We start from the raw sequence: 21,014 nt of genomic DNA, 5'->3' as shown, positions 1-21,014 counted from the left end.
AACTTCGTAAAATCAAGATATATATTTATTTACCAAGTACTTTAAAGGCACTATTTCAGCAATTATCACAATAGCATTAATTAACAAGGCTTTGTTTTTTAAAAATTTCATTTTTTAAAAGCGTTATAAAATTAGAACAATATTTGTTTCAGAAAAACTACGGTATACAGAGGTAAAATATTGTAATCCGTCGAGGGTCAAAGTATGGTCCTTATGAAAAAAAAAACAACCAATCGAAAATTTCCGAATAGTTGCCCATTGATTTTGTGCGAATATATTCTACTATCGCAGTTTATTATTATCTTGTATATAAATTAAATTGTACAATACGATAACTACAGCAAGGTAAACCAAATTGTTTTTGTTTACGATGACCGATAATACTTCTAAGAATTGTCCATTTTCTCCATGGTACTTCTAACGTTTACATTGGGCGGAGGATTTGCGACACCCCCTAAACTATAATAACGTAATAATCTCATAAATTATCGTTACTTTTAACGTAAAACGGTAAAGATTAAAGATCCATTTAAAAACGTAAGCGGACAAACAAAGATGGTGATGATGGGAAGAAAACACTAAACTAAAAAGACGAAATGAGCACTTGGGAATTACGGAGGGAGGGCCTACGTTAATTAAATATTAGATTCCATGGTGAAGTGTTTACTTTTCCTAAATCTAGGAGGTAATGGCGGCAGCGGATCTTCGACGGGGGTGACGACGAACCTTGAGCTGGCCAGTCTCCGCAGTTTGTTTCTTGACGGCCAAAGACTGTAAGGCGGGCTAGCTGCCGTTTGAAGAGACCGCCGAAGCATCGGGTTGATGTCCTGGATGCCCGGAGACGAAGAACCTCCCTGAGGGTGCCGTAGTCGAACTCCGGCCAGTTCCGGGTCGCCCTGCAGATTGTGGAAAGCGGTCGTGGCTCCCGCCGTTATCGTCTCGTCCTGCTCACGTAAAGATATTTCATAAACAAGAGTGCCGAGGAGGGACTATGAGATTGGAATAATTAGAGATAATTTAGAGCTTACGTTTTGCGGGCTTCCGGTTTCGTTGAGTCGAGTGTGTCTCTTCCTGTTGATGGCGCGTCTAACGGGTGAACTGGCCGAATATCCACTCTCGACGTCCGAGACTCTCCTGGATTGGTTTGTCGGCCAGGCACACAGAGTCACCCTTCGCGATATGTCCTAATAAAATGAAGCGTATCTACATATCCGCTTTAAAGAAGTTTTCGAATTAATTCTGGTCGAGCCCTTACTTGAGGCGGACGCTGGGGTACGTAACTTAAAATACTTCTGTACACGTCATCATCCTCCACGTCCTGGTAAAGGAACGAAATAGTCACCAACTACCTTGATAGAATAATAAGAATAACGAGAAACCTACGTTGAGCATGTCTTGCAAGGTCTGGTATTGCGTTTTCTCGTCTTGCAGAACTTCACTTGGGCTAATTCCATTAAGATTCTACGTACAAAGTCAACACCGAGTGAGTGGTGTTGAAAGAAAACAAAATCCCGCTTTCTAATATCGAGTCATGTCCCCCTATTCTACCCAGCTACCAAGCCAAAAGAGAAAAAGATAAAGGCCTCCACCGCAATACCTTCAAAAGCTTGAAGTTATCCGTACAGGCCTGTACGGATTAAGGAAAAATGCATTAGTGAAAGTTCGAAAGATAATAATAGTATAGGACCGGTCATGCGCGAGTAAAATAGATAAACATTTACAGCCACAGGCGCAATTAACGCGCGACCCTGAATTGTTAAGTGTGTTTTATTTCAGGTAGGAAACGCTAAACATTACCGCCCATTCTTCCAGGAACTGTTGTCCCATTTCGGTTCCCTCCGTTTTGCTGATGGTTTTGTTATAGTCGCGAGCGATCTGCCAATTGAAACGACAATCTCATTAACGGTGGACAAACTGCGGAAATACGCGCGTAGGTCAATGCTCTGGTTACTTTAATGTCTTGTTTCCAGAACCGTTTCGTCGTGTTCATACTCGTATTGGGTGCTACTTCTTTGACCTGAAAAGCGCGTTGAAGTTGTTCAATAATCGAAGTATTTTTGTTAAACGTGTTCCGAGCGTACTTTAAGTACGACCATGGCGCTAATGATGATGCAGACGATATTGACGACCGTCAGAAGAAAACTGAAGATACCCAGAATGGCGCACTCCTTGTTCATCTCAATCCTGTAAGTGTTCACGTAGTTTTCGGGAGGAATCAAGGCTTCGTTGATTTCGTAAGTCTTCCCGTTGATCACCACCTACGACAAGTACCAAAAACTCAGAAACAGACTAGCGTCGTCTTTAGGAAAAGCGTAAGAAGTACCTTTTTCAATTCGTAACTATATGATTGCAGGGTTTTCACGATGGCAAGACTCCATAGCAGACCCTGAAAGAGTTATAAGTTCTGTTAATTTATAATCGCGTCCCGGCATTGGCAACTACTTAGACTTACCGCATTGACCACAGGCGGCAGCAAGGAAGCGGAAATGGCGACACCGACTAAAGAACCAGCGTTACCACCTAGGATCGACAGCGCTACCCCGGCACCAGAAGGCAAAGCAATAAGTACACCCATCCATAAGCTTCGACTTTGTCCTCTGAACCGCGAAAACATTTGTGTTTCGTTAATAAGATAGTGGAATTTAATATAGATCAAATAGGTTTACCTGCCAGCCATTTCGGGAGTTGGAAAAGAATTCGCACCCCATTGCTCGCTAAAATTGCTACAAATGAGACCCAGAGTCAAGCCTAGATGGGAGAGGCGGTGAGTCCCATCCAAATGCGTTGTAAGGTAGACTAAATATCTTACCTAATGTTAAACATATACTTAAACCGATCGCTTCGGTTCTGATTCCTAACATTAAGAGACTTCGATCGCGGCTATTCGGTGGAAAATTCATTTAGTATTAAACTCTTTGACATGAGATTAATTTTAATAATTTACATGGCGGCTCCGAAAGTTAAAGCCATAATTGGACCCTGAAAATAAATATGTCTTCACGCGCATGTACCGAAGCTAAATGACGTATAAAGTTGCCGATGTCTTACCATAATAGGAGACACAAGCATACTTGCCACAATGGACACGGAACTGTTGTCGTACAGACCAAAGCCGGCAATGAGGCTACCAAAAGACGTCCATTAACGCATTTTCAATTACTTTATTTCTCCAAAAATAATTACCCGGCTAAAATGACAAAGAGGAGAAAGTCGAACGTCAGCGTGGCACCCGCTCTGACGCTCTCGACAACCTGGGCGACTGTCAGTCGGGCCGTTACGGATTTTAGGAACTCTTGTTGCATGGCTTTGAACCCTTTCATGGACTTTCCCGCCTTGGATTCCTGGTTCGTCGACTTGACGCTTTGGCCAGGATCTTTCGTCGTACTAGTTCTAATTAAGGGCAAAAGAGAACGAGGGATAAATGAAACCCGCGAGACGCAAGTGGGTTAGAAAGTATACATTTCTGGTTCGGATTCCGAGGAAGAGTCTTCCTGGTCCAGAATACTCCTCTCCTGGTAAAACACGGCGCATGGCAACACACTACGACGCCACGCAAAATTCAATTAAATATAATCCAATGACAATCGTGGGTCTAAAGTTGTAACTTACGCGACTGTGGATTCGCCAACGAAGCCAATTCCTCGGGCCGCTAGCGTTCTTAGAATGTGGTCGCATGTTGCGCCGGAGTCACAAGGAAAGAATACCTGACGTCGAATTAAAACTATTCATTAGAAATTGGGTTCTATTGTAAGTAGATGTTCACGCCAAATACCTGATAGAATTTGTCGTTTTTTTCACTACACCAAACGGCATCTGTGATACCCAGGACCTGAAGAGCATCTTTCATCATCTAAAAGAAGTCGTTTAAAATACACTTAAGTAAGTTGTCTTCAGATTTTTAGAAATTCTACCGTGGTCAGCCTAGCTCTATTGACCTCGTTGACATTTGAAAAGAGCACAAAGAACACGGCGCTGTATGCATGGTAAGCAATATCGTTTGCACGATTTTTAAAGGGAGTACAAAATCAACAGGGAAGATCAAGTTTCTTGTCCATACTATCTCATGGCGCGACAGTAGAAAATCAACTACCCACTCTGCTGCGAGGTGTATAGAAATTACTTTGGTAGAAACAGGCTGTCCGCACGATTTTATATTATGCTCTAGACTGTCGTGCCACCAATTTGTACTGAAGGAAGCTTGACTTTCTCTTCTAAGGTTATACTCCCTTTAAAAGTAAAAATAACGCTTACTTTAGCGAAAGAGTGATACATTTTTTTTAATTGGAACCGAAAATTGGCGATTTTAAGAATTCACTTCTTTTCTGAAGCTAGTTATTTTGAAATTTGAGACCATAAACGTGTTTTGGCTCGTATTTGACAATTTTGTCAAGGAAGAGAAACTACTAGTGTTTCCTCGGTAACTGAATAGCGTAACGTTTATGTAGACGAAGTTTAAAGCCCCCGTTTAATTTATTCAAATATCAACAAGGTCGTTCTACAGCTAACGTTTGGCGTATGGTAGCGTTTTTAATAAATGTGAACGGACATCTTCGAGGGGTCCTCTTTTGTCGCAGAAGTAAACCATGTCACTGTACTGGGAGTTTTTGTCGGCGCTTTTGTTGAGCGATGTTTGGGAAGTGGTCGACTCTTTAGCGGAGAGCGTTTCTTTGACGGGTGGCGTTTCCGGTTCCGGCGTTTTCGGCCCTCCATTAGGGACGGTTGAGGTTTCTGAATTAACGACAAAGAATTAAAGCAGAATCAGTGAATTATTAGATTTGGTCCAGTATGCTTTAAGTCTTCATTTCGAGTAGACCGGATCTGCGCCAGAAAACTAGCGTATCGTATATTACCCAAAACATAACTAGTAACTTCCGTTTGGAAAATTCGGTGTTAGTTTCTGCGTAATTCTGAAATTTTATTTAACAACGACCTCGCAGTTCACGGATTGCTCACTCAAGCTAGCAAGAAAAAAAATCCATCTTAATTTACACAGTGAAATGGAGAGTTTTCGGTAAAATTTAATTAAGGTACCGGTAGTTCTTGTAGTTTAATTGTAAAACTAAATTGGCCATCCAGTTTTTTTAATAGGTGTAAATTATTCGCTTACTCCAGGGGGAAAAAAGTGCATGTTTTGCTTTTTATTTATTAAATTATTCATCCATTCAATTTTACTTTACACCAGTCGAATACTTTTGGGCAGCTACTGCCGAGATTGAATGTTAAACTTCGAGAATAAAGGCTGCAAGAGTAACAAATGGGTGGGGAGTTTGGTTTCCTACAGTGGATGGCAGGCTGCTTATCTAAAGAGGGGCTCAAACGGCCTTAAAGTCATCTAACGCAACAAAATAACATTTTTAAAAAGTTTTAATCAGAGCAGTGAAGTTCTTTACTCCTTCTGCGCTACTGTAAATACAGCAAATGATATATAATAATACTAATTTAAATCAAATGACTAAATTTTTTGCTAAAATCAGTTACAAAACAAACTAAATTAAATCTATTTCGATGAAATTCTTCTCGGGTTTAATAAATTAACGTGCAAAATGATTGGAAATTGGTACAAATACAAATTTAAATTTAATATTTCAAATATAATACATTGTGTGTTCCGAAATGTCCGTGACATGTTGTTTGACACTAACAAACTCTAACCCAGCTCCGACTGGTACTCGTAACCGAACTGTAGATTATCGTCCTTGGTTTTAATTATTTTGCCTTGGGAATATTTATGCACTAAATCGCGCATTATATGATAATTGTCATACTTATTGGTATTATGTTGCTTATGGTTATAGTTACAAGGCCTAAGATCCTGGGTGATGGACATACCTAAGACTGAATACAGTCGTAAGGATAAGCAACTGTCTATTCAAATTGGCAGACTTTCATTTCGTGCCTGCGACCTAGGTAGTAGGTACTTCCAAAAGTAAGTAATATATTCATATATAGAATAGATTAATTATTTACTTCTAATTAAATTAATAAATCAATGAAGTAGTCTCGTCTGAGAATCAGATTATCTCAGGTTTGAACAGGACTACAGACAAACATGTTGTAAAAATCATAATAATTAGCGCCACAAGTCATCGACCGACTTGTAATGCCATGATTCCTAGTCTCGAGCTTCAAGGGGGCCTCGAGCTTCGGGGGGGGGGGGGGGGGCGCTAACCATAAAAAAAATTATAGAGATTTTTGCGGGGGGGGCCTCTGAGTTCTCAGCTACGCCACCACTGTTCCTAGTATGTAGGTAGCATTGCGTAGGAGGGTGGTGGAAGGCACTTCAATACAACGCGAGCCAAAAGCTCCTTGCACTCACTATTACTATTAACTTCAACAAGCTATAATGGAAAGGGGAAACAGAAGAACTTGGAAGAAAACCCCTTTAACCAGTGAGGAGAGAACTTGCAAACTTATGGCTGCAAGGCGAAAGTGCTAATATTATTTTTAAATTAGTTAAAATAAAATTAACACCGATTAAATGGGAACTCTGCCAATTTTCATATAGATCCTAATGACTATATTTCGTCCGTGATAAGACTTCGTTCCGATTCTTAAGTTTTTAATACTGCCCAAAGACCCAGCCCATCACTCCAGTGGTGGTATGGAGCAGTTCAAGTTATAAATACTCAAATTTTCAAAATCCATGGGGGAATTAGAGCTAAAATGTTTTACATGATTAAGAAACTCATGAGCTTCTTTTAAAGTTCAAGTTAGTTCTTGAGCAGCTTGGGTGACACTTAAGCCACGTTCACACTTACCCATAGAATCGCTTCGTTTAGATAACTAGTTTCCAAAACCAGCGTGAGAAATCGCTTCATGTTGGTTCGGGAAGCAACTCGTCCAAGTCGGTTCGCTTAGAATCGCTTTCAGAACGATAAGGTGGGCAAGTAAAATTGCTCGTAATTTCCAAAATAATGGGAATAAAATTCTAAATGTCAAATAATAGTACAGTATGTATAGTAAACATGATTAACTAATTGTTTTGGGATACATTTTAGTATTTTCAAAATTCTAGTCATAATTTGAAATGGCGTTAAGCCTTGGCTATAAGCGAACCGGGGTGAAGCGATTTTGCACGTGTGAACCAAGAATTATCGTCGGCGGTCAAAACTGGCATTCAAACTGACCTAAACTGGGTTTTAGGCCCTAGTGTGAACGTGGCTCTAAAGGCCGACTACATAAATCTTCGGTTTACTCTGTCTTTCACTGGAAGTAGACTTACTGCAATACACGTGTGCCATGCAGCCAGCGTACTTCCAGTGAAAGACAGAGTAAACCGAAGATTTATGTAGTCGGCCTTTAATATGATCCGGTAGCGAGTTCCTATCTCGTACAGAAGTTCCTCCGGAGTTTAGTCTTTATAAAAGGACATACGAACCGTGCAGGTAAACAAATATTTCCATTTCGCGGGAAAAGAAAAGGTTTGCGGAAGAGATACGAATGCTTATACAATATTTGCAGAATTTTCGCGTGTACAATTTTATCTCTCTAAAAGGAAATGTTTAATCTAGGCCACTTTCCAGTCCTTCTACACAGACGTGTAATTGTCGGTTAAATTAAACAAGACGCGTTATTTCAGTTTCAATTAGCAGCCGTTAGAGGGACACGTGCTGGCCAAAGATAAAAAAATCGGAAAGTGAGGGAAGTAGGATTTTCCAACCTTGTAGAACCAAAATTATTCCGAATTAGTACATTATACATTTCCGAGAAAGTACTTGAAAATTGGGTGCTTTTAGCAGAGTCGCCATCCCGGCTATGAACGTATCGCGCTAATGGGGGGGGGGGGGGTCTTTTAATGGTTTACTACGCTTATTACTTTCAAAAGCGATACTTCAAACTATAAAAAACACTCGAAATCTAAAGCTTTCCGCGGAATATTTTCTTACCGCGAAAACTAGGAACGCCATGGATACAAACGTCTTTCATGAAAGGGTGAATAAACTAATAAAAAACGAATTACATTCAAGGTCCGGAACAGTTGGAAATCACGTGATACCGGGCGTCATTTCAAAGTGGCTTTAATCAACAGGGTACCATCGCGATCATTTATCTTCTGGAATTTTAATTCCAGTGCCGCATTTTGGCATTTCCACTTTGGAAATCTTTACACCCACAGTTTAAAAAAGCCAATTTCTATCTGAATTGGCACCAAACTAAGCCAGGTTCACACTTACCCCTAAAATCACTTCGTTTTAGATAACTAGTTTTCAAAACCAGCGTGAGAAATCTTAATTCTTGCTCTATTTATTAAATTTTATTTAGTATTTCCGTTGTAAATTGAATATACTATTAAAGAAATTTATTTAATAACTTCCCGGGTAAAATTTCAGCATTAAGTAGGAAGGGTTCACATTAAAAATATTTTATATTTTCCTGCGTTTTTGAGAGGCAGCCACGATTATCAGGAAACCCTCAAATAAATAAATAATGATTGAATTGGATTAAAAGCCAATCTGTATCTATTTTGGCTGTATAAAGATTAAACTATTTAGTTTTAACGTTGGTGGTTGTTTAGATCTAACTTTCAAAAAGTGTGTTACAGAATTGCACCAAAAACTATTGGTTTATTCAATTAACAATGGAAGTATTTAAATAAAATTTGAAAAATTGAGCAAAATTTAATATTTTTCTTAGAAGTATATTCAATTTACAAAGAAAATATTTAAATTAAAAATTGAGCAAGCATTAAGATTTTTCTTAGAAGTATATTCAATTTACAACTGAAATATTTTAATAAAATTTGAAAAATTGAGCAATTGTTTATGACCATGAAAAAAATGCACATTGTGCAAAGACAAGTAAGACTAGCAAACGCCAACAAACTAATTTGTTCACTTAAGTGACAGAACTAAAGTGTGTCAGCCTAATGTACTCAATTGTGGCAATATATATAAAAAGAGATGACGTCGTAAATGACGTGTAGGGATGGCTCAGCGCGTATCACACTGTGACACGGCGTGCATAGTCCTTTTTACGCAGCCATGGTATTTAAATGAATTATAACCGCGAGATGACCTTCCGTGCGCGGAATCATAAATCGATTGTTCCACGCCAGAGACACCGAGAATAGCCGAAATGACAGACTGGAAATAATTGTTTTCGCCCGAGACCCATCCAAAGCGCCTATGACCAAATGAAATCGAGATTCTTCGCCACTTTCCAACCACCATGAGACCGCGTTTTCCAGCGAACAGCCTCAGTTGAGAATGACTGCGACATATTTTCGTTCGGCGACACGCCAATTTTAAAAACAAAAGTACACTCGAGTCACAACAAATAATTTTAAATTCGACCAAATTGGAGCAAAGATCATATTGAACTCCGTACCCTAGATTCCAATTCGGAGAACTTTCCGATTGACGATTTGGTAACGAGGCGATTACCAACTTACGTCACGTGACCGACGAAAAATCGGTCTCCTTCGATCGCTGTTAGTTACCATGGTAACTTGGAGCTTAATTTTCCGGAGTTTCGTCATGAAGTGGGTAAACGCTATTGACTACGCGCTAGGTAGTTATTTCGAATCTAGGGTACGAGGTTTATATTATCTTTGATTGGAGACACCCACGAGAATAAGGATATCGCAGCAATAACAAATTCGACAATAGGACAACTACTGGAATATCGATCGTCACTAGCTTTATTATTTTATAAATATTATCAGAAGCTTATAATAAACTTTCCTTTTAACATCCATTTGACCCGGATCTCAGAGGGCACCACCAACGTCTACTAAGATTTCCAGTTAGGGTCATGCCACTAGTGCCTTAAACATTCGGAGCAACCAGTACTTGGCTAGAACCGTGGATGAGCAAATTTCAAAAGTCGATAAATTGGCCAATGCTAGAAGCTCATAAGTTTCTGGATTGGTGTTTTATAAAAGCAAATACATCCAGTTTATGAAATTCTCACGTTGGTCACTACACATTATCACTTGAAACCAGTTTTGATGGCTAGTTTATCTCCATTTCATTGGGCAAAACTGGAATTCAAACCCACTTAAACTGGGTTTTAAGCTCAATTGCGACCGTGGCTCACTTAAACTGAAATAGATAATTAACAACGAAAACCCTAATTTAGAAAATACTATAGACAAGCGGACGACATAAGGATAGGAGAGCTATTTACTCCCCCTCGAATGATTTATTATATATACTTCTGATATAACAACAAAATGTGGAAGGTATATACGGATAATTTGTGGGTGGAAAGGTAAGATTTACCTTGATGTGTGACTTATTTTTTTCCTGATTGGAAAATATCGTGAGTCATATCTCTGGTTATCAAATATTTCCTCTATATACAACATGCGTGGATGCTCTACATCTACTGAGTAGACTTGAACAGAACGCTTCAAATGTAGGTTGAAAAGTAACGCGCGCATAAACCCTCCCCCTCCACAATGGTACTGGGCTTACGTTTAACATGTCATTACCTTGAATAAAAAAAGACCGGCTCTGTTATGCCACATTCACACTTGCCCCTAAAATCGCTTGGTTTTAGATAACTAGTTTTCAAAACCAGCGTGAGAAATCGCTTCTTGTTGGTTCAGGAAGCAACTCGTCCAAGTCGATTCGCTTAGAATCGCTTTCAGAACGATAAGGCGGGGAAGTAAAATTGGTCGTATTTTCAAAAATTATGGGAATAAAATCAGTGGCGTAACTAAGGACCCGCAGACCCCGCGAACGCGGGGGGGGGGGGGCATGACATTTTCACCAAATAGGGGGCCCCTTCGTTTAAGTATTGATTTTTTAAATTTTATTTGAATTTTTAAATAATTAAAAAAATTATGCTTTAACTATTGGTAAAAATGTAGAAATCTGGCAATATTTTCAGAGAACTTGTAAAAATGTTGAAAATAAAAAAAAATTGTTTTTTTATTAAGGGCCCTTTGGATATCCTGCGGGGGAGCCCAAATTTTGTCGTTACGCCACTGGATATAATTTTAATTAATGTCAAATAATATTACTGTATGTATAGTAAACATGATTAACTAAATGTTTTAGGGTACATTTTAGTATTTTAAAAATTCTGGTCATAATGACTTTAAGCCTTGGCTATAAGCGAACCGGGGTGAAGTGATTTCGCACGTGTGAACCAAGAATTATCGTCGGCGGTCAAAACTGGCATTCAAACCAACCTAAACTAGGTATTAAGCTCCAGTGTGACCGTGGCTTTAGTTAACCGCAGTTTATTTTTAAACTAAAATCAATTGTTAAGGTTGCTAACTATATTTATCTAATTTCTCGACTTACGATAAAGCGAAATCGGCTATTGGCCAATTGTCTAAAGAGGGTTATCAGCATTAGCTAATTTTATCACATTAAGCCATATGGCGGCCCCAAACAAAACCTTTGAATGCTTTCCCGTATTACAAGGAAGCTGAAGCATATAAATATGGAATGTGTTCCTTCACCGGCTCGAAGCAGTTTTCAATGGGAGATAATTCCCAGCCAGAGCTCTGGAATAATTACACTACATAACTGCTCAAAATTTACAAATATTACTCCGCCTAATGATGTAAAATGTAAAAACAAATACAGTGCATACTGCATAGGGGTATTTACCTATTCAAAAGATATGTTTTATTTACTGGTTTTATTGAGAATACAATAAAAACTTTGAAACGAGAGTCGGTGGTTTTTGATAATTAAAATACTTAAGTTTCAATTATTTGGGGGGGGGGCTGAGGGCAATATGCAATTAGAGCACCCGAAAAACGAGAGTGAGAGTTACCAAAAAACAATAGCCCTTTATAAAACAAGAGTAACAATAACGTACTCGGTCCATCACCCGTTAAACCGCGATTATGACAACTCACGAGGCGTCAAAATTAATTCCAGTAACGCGTTGCGTATGCAAATAAGTACAAGTCGTTCACTTAATATGGTGTTCGTAAGCATTGTATTTCGGGTGAGGCCTGACAATACTTGGAATTATAAATATGTCAGGTGACTTCTAAACCATCCAACATAATTTAGTTTCCAAATATTTACGATTTAAAACAAATATTTACAACCCAACAATTTTGTTTCCAAATATTTACGATTTAAAACAAATATTTACAACCCAACATAATTTGGTTTCCAAATATTTACGATTTAAAACAAATATTTACAACCCAACATAATTTAGTTTACAAATATTTACGATTTAAAACAAATATTTACAACCCAACATAATTTAGTTTACAAATATTTACGATTTAAAACAAATATTTACAACCCAACATAAATTAGTTTACAAATATTTACGATTTAAAACAAATATTTACAACCCAACATAATTTAGTTTTCAAATATTTACATTTAAATAATCAAATGAATCAATCAGTTTTACCATGAATGTATTCATTTCAACCATGAATATCTAAATATATCATTACCCTTTCTACCATCTGGGGCAAAGATGGGAGGAGCATACTGCATTTACGTAATCACTTAAGCCAATCAGGAGACAGGCGTTTGTCATTGACTTGAGCCACAAAACGTTTCCGGGGTTGCGCGACTTAAGGGGGAAGAATACAGTAAAAGCCTCTTTTTCGTTCAATCTGAAGGTTTCTGTTTTAATAATTACACAATTGAATTATATTTTTCTTGTTAGGATGAACCTTCCTCTAGTGCTTAAAATAATGTTGATAATTCTAATATTAATAGTTAACGAGATATAAGGTCCTAATTAAAGGGTGGTTTGGGCGCTTGCCCAACTTGTTTAGCTCCGGGGGTCCGAATTAAAACGTAATAACTTAATTACTTTTAAATTTAAAATTGTCAAAATTATTTTAGTCACTAAACAAGAAGCTGTTGTACACTTAAATATTAATTTTATAAGTTAAAATAAAAAAATTAAATTAATTTCAGCTTGAAATAGCCAGGGTTGGCAAAAAACCGACTTTTTTAAAAATTGAAAAATCAAGTATGTATAAAATCGGTTGTACCGGTGGTTTAATCCAGGTAAAACCATTAATAAATAAATTCTCAAATTGCTTATATCTAGCCCTCATTACTTCGAAAATGATCAAACTGACCGATTTCAAAATTACGTTTTTGCGCGTGACAGTACCTTTACATAGTGAGGTATAGCAGACTTATTTACCTGTTTTTATACCCTAACATGGTGGCGTATTTTCACGCGCAAAATGAATTTTAAGATCCCCTAATTGCTTATATCTAGCGCTCATTACTCGCGACAAAAAGTGAAGGTTAAAGATTTAGTTTTTTCAATATTTCTAATTCATTTCTCAATATTTTCTTTTAATAAAAAAAGAGGTTTTAACTATGGATTTTTTCGGTGGTTAAACCCGGTTTAATCCAGGGTAGATTAAACTAGTCTGGCTGGTTCTTGCCAACCTTGGAAATAACGCGATAGTAGACAATGACCACTGTAGTCTTCCCCCTTAACCGGCGCGCGCAAAAAAGTTACTCGTTATTCTTAGAAAAATACCTGTACTTTAACAAAATTACTTGATAATCATAAATAAACGAATTTATTATGAATATCCCTACATATTTTCGTTCAATAAAAAAGATATATTAAAATTTTGAAACTAATTTTCACGCTAAACCTTGGCACTGAAAGCTAGTCCAGTTTCCAAACGTTGCCGTTTAATACAATTTTTGATCGGCAGCGCGTGACCAACATCATAATAACCATGGAGTAATTAACAACACAGTTCGATATTCGTGGTTTTACTTTAGGCAATTTACGTTAAAAAGTGCCCCTAAACCAAAATAAAATACTAGAAATAGCTAATTAATATTCTAAAATATATTTTTTCCTTGGTCAATGGTTTCAATAGAACTAACTTTATATTTAAAATAAAGATTTCAAATAATAATTTTAAAATATGGAAGTTTATTCAACATTAATATATTTTATTCATTGTTTCTTTCTAAACAACAAATTTTGAAGTTTGAAAGGATTACGCAACCTCCCAGGGCTCCTTAAAAATCAACTAAACAGTCGATTTCCAAATAAATATAAGAATGTAAGAATGCACCTAGAGGCCTCGTCAGTTTTAAGTCTAAAAATAAAATACTCCTCATGTGGCTGGAAAGGGTAACCCTGGCAACAGGGTAAGGGGGGGGGGCTTTATCGATTCAAGGCACAGACATTGATACATTTATCCCACGAAAAAGTTTTATATTAACTACTGGCTCGCAGAAACTTGCCGATTCCCCGAAATCTTACACGCCATATTCCTCCACTTTATTAAAAACGGGTAGAAAAAATATTTCCATATTTTAGGGGTACCGGTAATGAAGGCTAATTACAAAAACGGCTAAAGCGAAATCAAACTTACCACTCTTTTTGGACAATGATTCCTTGCTACTGGCGGAAGTCACGGACGGAATTTTGCCGTTGCGGTACTCGTATTCCTTCTTGGGAATAGAGACCACGAACCACGATCCACTGGGCATGTTAATAATTTAAAATCCCGAATGCCCTAGACGCGTTTGAAGGAATTAAACCTTTAATATTCGGATATTATAATTGTTAGGCCTCGTCTACCCGTTAACGAGCCATAGTAGTCGCCGCAACAATAATTCGAAGCCTTAATAGAGCGACACCTAAAGACTTTCTGCTACAAAATGCATGGTCGACCGACGGCGCGAGGTTTTACAAATACAACAACATTACATTTTTGAGCGCGCCCGTTACGTCAAAAATAATACGCAACTTCATTAGTAGAAGTCGTACGTACTATCTCCCCGGTTGGGTGAACGGCGACGATCGCAGCGCCGCCGGCGACAAAAAAACGAGATTTCAATATAGCCGCTAAGCCTTGGGCGCGGATGAAAAAACAATTCGCAGAAACATTCTTCGCGAAACAGCTGACTCCCACTCTTTCTCTCTCTCACTTTTTTTAACAATTTCGCGCGCGCCCGAATTCAACTTTTTAAGTCTAGCAGTGGCCTTCGTACGAACGCGACTGAATTTAGTATTTTTGTTCAAATCAATATTGGTTCAGTTAGAAGGTTCTAGGCAGACCGTTCTACTTTCACCGCATCAATAAGGTCTAGGTCGTACTTGTGGTAAACAAACCTAACAAACTGCGTTGTATTTCAAGTTCACTATATTGCCGTAAAAATCCCTAAATTAAAACCATTAAAAACAATGCAGAAACGAAACAAAAAACTGACGTAGTCAATAGAGTGTAAAAATTAATAATTACATGACAAATAATGTATAGTTGATATCGAAATTTACTACAAATCTACGTTGTAATGCATTTCCGTTCCATTATTTTTCGTTGATAATGAAATAAGTTGGATTTCCGTATTTATGACTAGCTATATTTTTTTTCCGTAAAACATGACCATATTTTCAAAGTAAAAAATATTGAAATTCAATGAATGGTGCAAAAAGAAATTGCTATACATAAAAAAACCCAAAATTTCACACTCGAATTATTTCGGCAACCATGTTTTAAAATGGCATCGTACGTGAAATATATTATTACATAAATGAGGGATAATATTTTGATACAATAAGATAATATGAACTAAATGAAAAAATCGTCTGCCAGCCCATGTTAGGACTGGTTTTTATTGTAACTAGCGCCCATCATCTTTAGCTTCTGTTAAACTTGGTGGAACAAATGATAAATTTTTTGATCCACTATAAACACTTTTCATATTCCCTTTAAGGGTGGTTTTCGCTAGGGCCAAAACGTCCCAACTGTACCCCCGGTATGTATTTTACCGTACGGGGGTATATAAATCCATTAATCCATGTGCCCTCGTTTACGCGCGTAAAAACGTGACGAAGTTGAAATTCGCGCCGGTGAGCGCGAGTGGAAAATAAGCATTAGGCCTAACGAAATTTTTTTGCGTCGATGTTTCGCGTTTTGCCCTTGTGAAATAAATTGGCCTTTCAAATTGACAGCGGACTTAACTATAAAACGCTGAGCCAGGATTTCATTTTCAAAATAAAACAAGAAAACGTTCTACGACCCCATCGACCATATAATGAATTCAAAAAACGAGAAACAGTACGATGACTTTGAAATATCCTTAGGGAATCCGTTTCCTGCAGAAAGAATCCAAATAGTACGCAGACGGGATTCAAGATTTCAGAAACACAGTAGAAGATTAATATATTTTTGAAACAATAGAATCGCTATAAGGAAAAGCGTTCAATTAATAACACGCATTCAAGATTAATTTTATATTAAGTTTTCCTCTTTCGGTGTTTTAATTTTTTTTTAGTAATTGGGCGGTCTGGTTTAAAACGATAAATTTAAAAAGAGAGTTGGCGTCGATCACGATTATGGCGTTTTTAAGCTTTTTAAAAGAATCACAATGTTAAATTTTGTATAACCCATTAATGAAACTGTACGAGGCGAAACGTGATCTCAATGTTTAAGTCACGATAAATTAAAACAAAATACGCCTTGGTTACCGACCTTGTAAATTATAGATGGCGTTTCAAACCGTGACGGAGAAAAACCTTCAGATCCATCGATACCAAACCGCGGGAAATTTGAAGTAACAAATTTAGTATCTACAAAATATGAGTTTGATGGGAAAGACTTTAGGCTTGGTACCCATTCAATGATACCATATGTAACATAATTACTCATAAGTATACCTCTGTATAATATTTCCATTGAAAAATTCAATGAGACCTTGTTTCACGCGGAATATACATTGAGCGGACCCAAAAATGCAAAAATGCTTATAATCCTTGCGCTATTGAAAAGGCTACCATGGAAATGAAATCATGTGATCGCGAGACACGAGCTAAGCTTGACATGGGCAAAGCCAGAAACGCGCGAGGAATTCTCACTAACTTCCGTTTCCCATCAGTAAAGTTGATGACGCATATTTCGTCACGGAGTTGTAAGTGACGTAATTTACGTCATATCCCGTGAACAAGGTTTCATTAACGAAAATGATTTTTATGGCATACTTATGAGCGATTATGTTACATATGATGATACTGATGATGAGTCATATTAGCTCGCGCTTCCAACCCGATTCTCAGATATCAGTGGCGTTATCAGAACCTAGATCATAATATTTTCCATAAATAAATATCAGATTTAACTCAGATTTTATCAGATTAGTTAATATGAGTCAAAATGAAAACCAGATAGTTTAAACCCGAAACTAATCCGAATTAATTGTAAACTGACAGATACAAAGTAAACCGATTGCAAATTCCTCGCCGTTATCGATTTACCATATCCCTCGATCAAAATTCCTTTCGAAATATTAAAATCTGTTTATTTTGATTTCCTTTCCAGAAGATTATGTAAACAAGCAGTTTCAAAAACTGAGAGTCTACGGTTTCTAGAGGTCTTTTGGAATAAAAAATGTTCTAGGATAATTTTTCGGAGTTACGACACAATTGTAAATTAATAAATTTAACTTAACCCAAAAACTTCATCAATGGAGATTAAGTTCCTTTCACAGCGAAAAATAATTAAAAAAATAATTAACGTGCCTCCGTTTACAATAGATACTTGGTAGTATGACGTCACGCCGTACCTTTGGCTATGGCCGCCATGCTGGTATGCTTTTTTCCAATTGGAAAAAGCATTGGTGACGTATTATCTACGTCATGCTGCCAAGTACATTCTCGCGCGTTTTGGTTTCCATGGCAGCAGATGCGATTCTATTTGATTAGGCTTAATAACTCTGGTACAGCAAAGGATTTGTCACTTTTAACGCGTTACCTGAGAGCAAAAGTCAAGCAAGTCTAAAAACCCCCCTTTGAAATAAAAAATTGTTCTAATTTTTTTTCTTTAAATCTACAATTATGACAATAGTAAACCAAAAATTAAATTGCATGAAAATAAATGTAAAACTATGCCTACTTAGAAAAAATTAAGTAATTATCATTTCGAATTTCTTTCATAAATCAGGTGGCGAAATGGAAAAGTCATTTGTAATTAAAACAATTTAATTCCTTAGAAAATAGATTAGCCCGCAATTTGCTTCAATCTGAAATGAGTGTGAGGCTTCTGATATTTTAGTTTTAATGGCGTAGCTAGGGGGGGGGGCACCGGGGGCCACCCGTTTGGGGCCGTTTTGGGGGTGATATCCGATCGTGAAAAACAATTACACAAACTAGAAAAATTCGAAAAAACGTTTTTACACGTTTTGACTAGTAAGTAGCACATCATGATATCCGCACCGGGTACCTCCTATGCTAGCTACGCCGATAGTTGATTTGGGTACATTTTTCCGAATGCCGGAAAACAGGATCGTATGTCCGAAAACGTATGTCATTTGCCTGAAAAATTTATCACAACTTTTTTTGGTGATTTAGTCGTTCAATTTATGTTAACTTTACTGGCGAATTTCATTTGTTCGAATAATCGTTTGTCCGTTTTTTCGAACATTAGGAATTGGTTGTTTTTTTTAAATAATATTAATACGAATATGAAGTAAAATATACAATGTATAGATATAGCAGCAATTAAGAAAAAACAACTTGAACAAACAACGATATTTACAATGTAGTTTTTTATTTTTAATTCTTGCACTAAAAAAAATCCGGACCAAAAAAACAGCAATAAGAAATACTAATTTAGCGACAGAATTCGGACAAGTGATGCTACCGATTCGGACGAATGAAACAAAAAAGTTGTCCAAGGCTACGTTCAGTGAAGCTTAACGGTCTTATACCGTTTAACGTTTGCGTTGTTTCCGTTGAGACTTTTTATCCGGTCTTGTTGAACGCTTTTTTACGATTGTTGTAATTTTTATAAAATATCGTCTGCTGTGTCGTCCGCAGCTAGCCTTCCCGCGTGCTGTGACGTCACGATTCCGTTTAACAACGAAGAAACCGGCTGGAAGAGCAGGTTCAAATGTTTCAGCAACGGTTCAGCAACGCTACGTCACACCGGAAATGAAAAAAAGCGTACAGTAGAAAACCGGTTCCGAAATACTGCAACGTTTAATTTGTTGCAAGCTACTGCACCTAGCCCTTTTCGAACAATTGAAACATTTGTTATTTCGGCGGTTCGGAGTTCGGACGAGTGAAATTCGAACATTTGTTCCACCGTTCTTACGATTGAAATTCGAACATTTGTTCCACCGTTCGGACGATTGAAATTCGAACATTTGTTCCACCGTTCGGACGATTGAAATTCGAACAAATGTACCTACCCCCAATAGTTGTATCATGAAATAAGCAACGAAATTCTTAACCAACAAATAACAATAAGTATGACAGCTTCCTAATATTTTAATTTTCCTGACCGAACGTTTTTTCGACACTGACATTCTCGTCAAGCTGCGACTTGGACTTGCACTCGAACTGAGGAGCTTTTTTATCCTCCTTGGTATATAATAATAATCAGCTAGGCTAATACCCAAGGCACCACCTTAGGCCTAAGTCATCATGCGACTTTTAAAGCCCTTAATTCAGACACTAGGGCAGCGGGTTCCAATTTTTTTGCAATGGAACCCTAAATTACCCACCTAATAGTTCTTTTTATAAAATAACCTTGGCCATAATGTTGAAATGTTGCCTCCCCGCTTCAGCTGTGGATCCGTTTTCTCTCCCACTAAAGAGTTTATGAACTCATTCTTAGGCATTGGCTGAACTATTCCAGGCCAACATTTCAACAAGTTGGGCAAGCGTAAAGACATTTTATAAAATCAACTATTCTGGCGGAACCGCAACTCATTTTTTTACTTATCTTAAAACGAGCGTCTTAAAAGACTCTTGACACAAACAAAGATGGCCGCGCTGCGAATTCTCGGAACCCCTGCGACCCTTCCACCTTTTAGGAACCGCTGCACTAGGGGGTGCTGAGAACTATACCTAGAGCCACGTTCACACTAGAGCCTAAAACCCAATTTAGGTCGGTTTGTATGCCAGTTTTGACCGACGACGATAATTCTTGGTTCACACGTGCGAAATCTATTCAGCCCGGTTCGCTTATAGCCAAGGCTTAACGCCATTTCAAATTATGACTAGGATTTTGAAAATACTAAAATTTATCCCAAAAAAATTAGTTAATCATGTTTACTATACATACAGTAATATTATTGGACATTATTTAGAATTTTATTCCCATTATTTTTGAAAATACGAGCAATTTGACTTCCCCGCCTTGTCGTTTTGAAAGCGATTCTAAGCGAAATGACTTGGACGAGTTGCTTCCCGAACCAACACGAAGCGATTTCTCACGCTGGTTTCGAAAACTAGTTATCTAAACGAAGCGATTTAAGGGGTAAGTGTGAACGCGGCTCTAGATTGCGCAAAAGCTCTGAAAATCAATTCGTTGTTTACGAAGGTCCGAGCAAATCAGTTTTAACTTTTAAGTTTTAACCTTTTATTTTGGATAATAAATCAGATACAATTCCAGATCAGATTGCCGAGTGAGAGGTATATTAAAAACTAACCTGATCTGACCAACTAATTACTTTCAGATACCTAAAAATTTGGACCAGCATAACTTGGCTAGTCATTTTAAAATAGTAATAATAATAATAATAATAATCAGCTAGGCTAATACCCGAGGCCTTTATTGCAGAGTTAGAATAAAAATTCCCGTCGAAATCCTATCAAATATATACGAGGAAACGCTGATGCCCGAGTTTTTATTTAAATATTAAAATAAAATATTATTTTTGAATACTATTTAGATAATTTAAAAGGTCCTGGAGCTATAAGGGTAGGAAATCTCGTTTATTCTGAAAAGCAGAATATCTCGGCCATTGTTTGATCTGAAATAAATGCTCGTACGACGTTATGAGTCGCCTAATAGGAATTGAACTGGATTTTGATAAAAATTTGCTCCAATATACTTCAAATGAAAAGTATAATAATAGGAACTTCGACTCCCCGAGGCTTAGAAGGATAGGGCATTATATTCAAGAATGGATTCTTTAAATGGCAGGAAGATAATTTCTATTGATGTTTCTTGTATGTTCAAGTTTTCCTTTCGGGTTTGAAGTTTAAAGAGAAAAGTAAAAGCCGATTATACGTTATTTTACGGAATTTAATTAAATCAACAACGTTTTCCTTAAATAGAGCGCCGTAAAAGGTCT

General features: G+C 37.4%; 1 protein-coding gene across 4 annotated transcripts; it reads right to left on the bottom strand.

The window, feature by feature from the left end:
* Window positions 1-3: 3 nt before the first annotated feature.
* Window positions 4-14,789, bottom strand: LOC149934849 (uncharacterized). 4 transcript variants are annotated; one of them, XM_090181429.1, is made up of 21 exons: window positions 14,303-14,779; window positions 4,547-4,728; window positions 3,773-3,850; window positions 3,610-3,704; window positions 3,460-3,540; window positions 3,184-3,390; window positions 3,049-3,124; window positions 2,945-2,979; window positions 2,810-2,880; window positions 2,667-2,748; window positions 2,453-2,597; window positions 2,324-2,386; window positions 2,082-2,258; window positions 1,952-2,017; window positions 1,798-1,875; window positions 1,598-1,627; window positions 1,384-1,461; window positions 1,256-1,318; window positions 1,029-1,184; window positions 727-944; window positions 4-459 (listed from the first exon to the last, which is right to left on the bottom strand). In XM_090181429.1, the coding sequence occupies exons 1-21, from the start codon at window positions 14,418-14,420 to the stop codon at window positions 387-389; spliced, it is 2,172 nt and encodes a 723-aa protein (XP_090037555.1). In that variant the 5' UTR covers window positions 14,421-14,779; the 3' UTR covers window positions 4-386. The 4 variants fall into 4 exon arrangements, with proteins under 4 accessions (XP_090037555.1, XP_090037556.1, XP_090037554.1 ...); XM_090181430.1 differs by having other exon boundaries at window positions 668-944; window positions 14,303-14,776; XM_090181428.1 differs by having other exon boundaries at window positions 4-944; window positions 14,303-14,777.
* Window positions 14,790-21,014: the final 6,225 nt, after the last annotated feature.

The sequence above is a fragment of the Leiobunum rupestre genome, chromosome 7, assembly GCF_980474605.1.
Source record: "Leiobunum rupestre chromosome 7, qqLeiRupe1.1.hap1, whole genome shotgun sequence".
In the NCBI taxonomy this organism is placed as follows: domain Eukaryota; kingdom Metazoa; phylum Arthropoda; class Arachnida; order Opiliones; family Sclerosomatidae; genus Leiobunum; species Leiobunum rupestre.
This window is presented reverse-complemented; position numbering and strand designations above follow the sequence as displayed.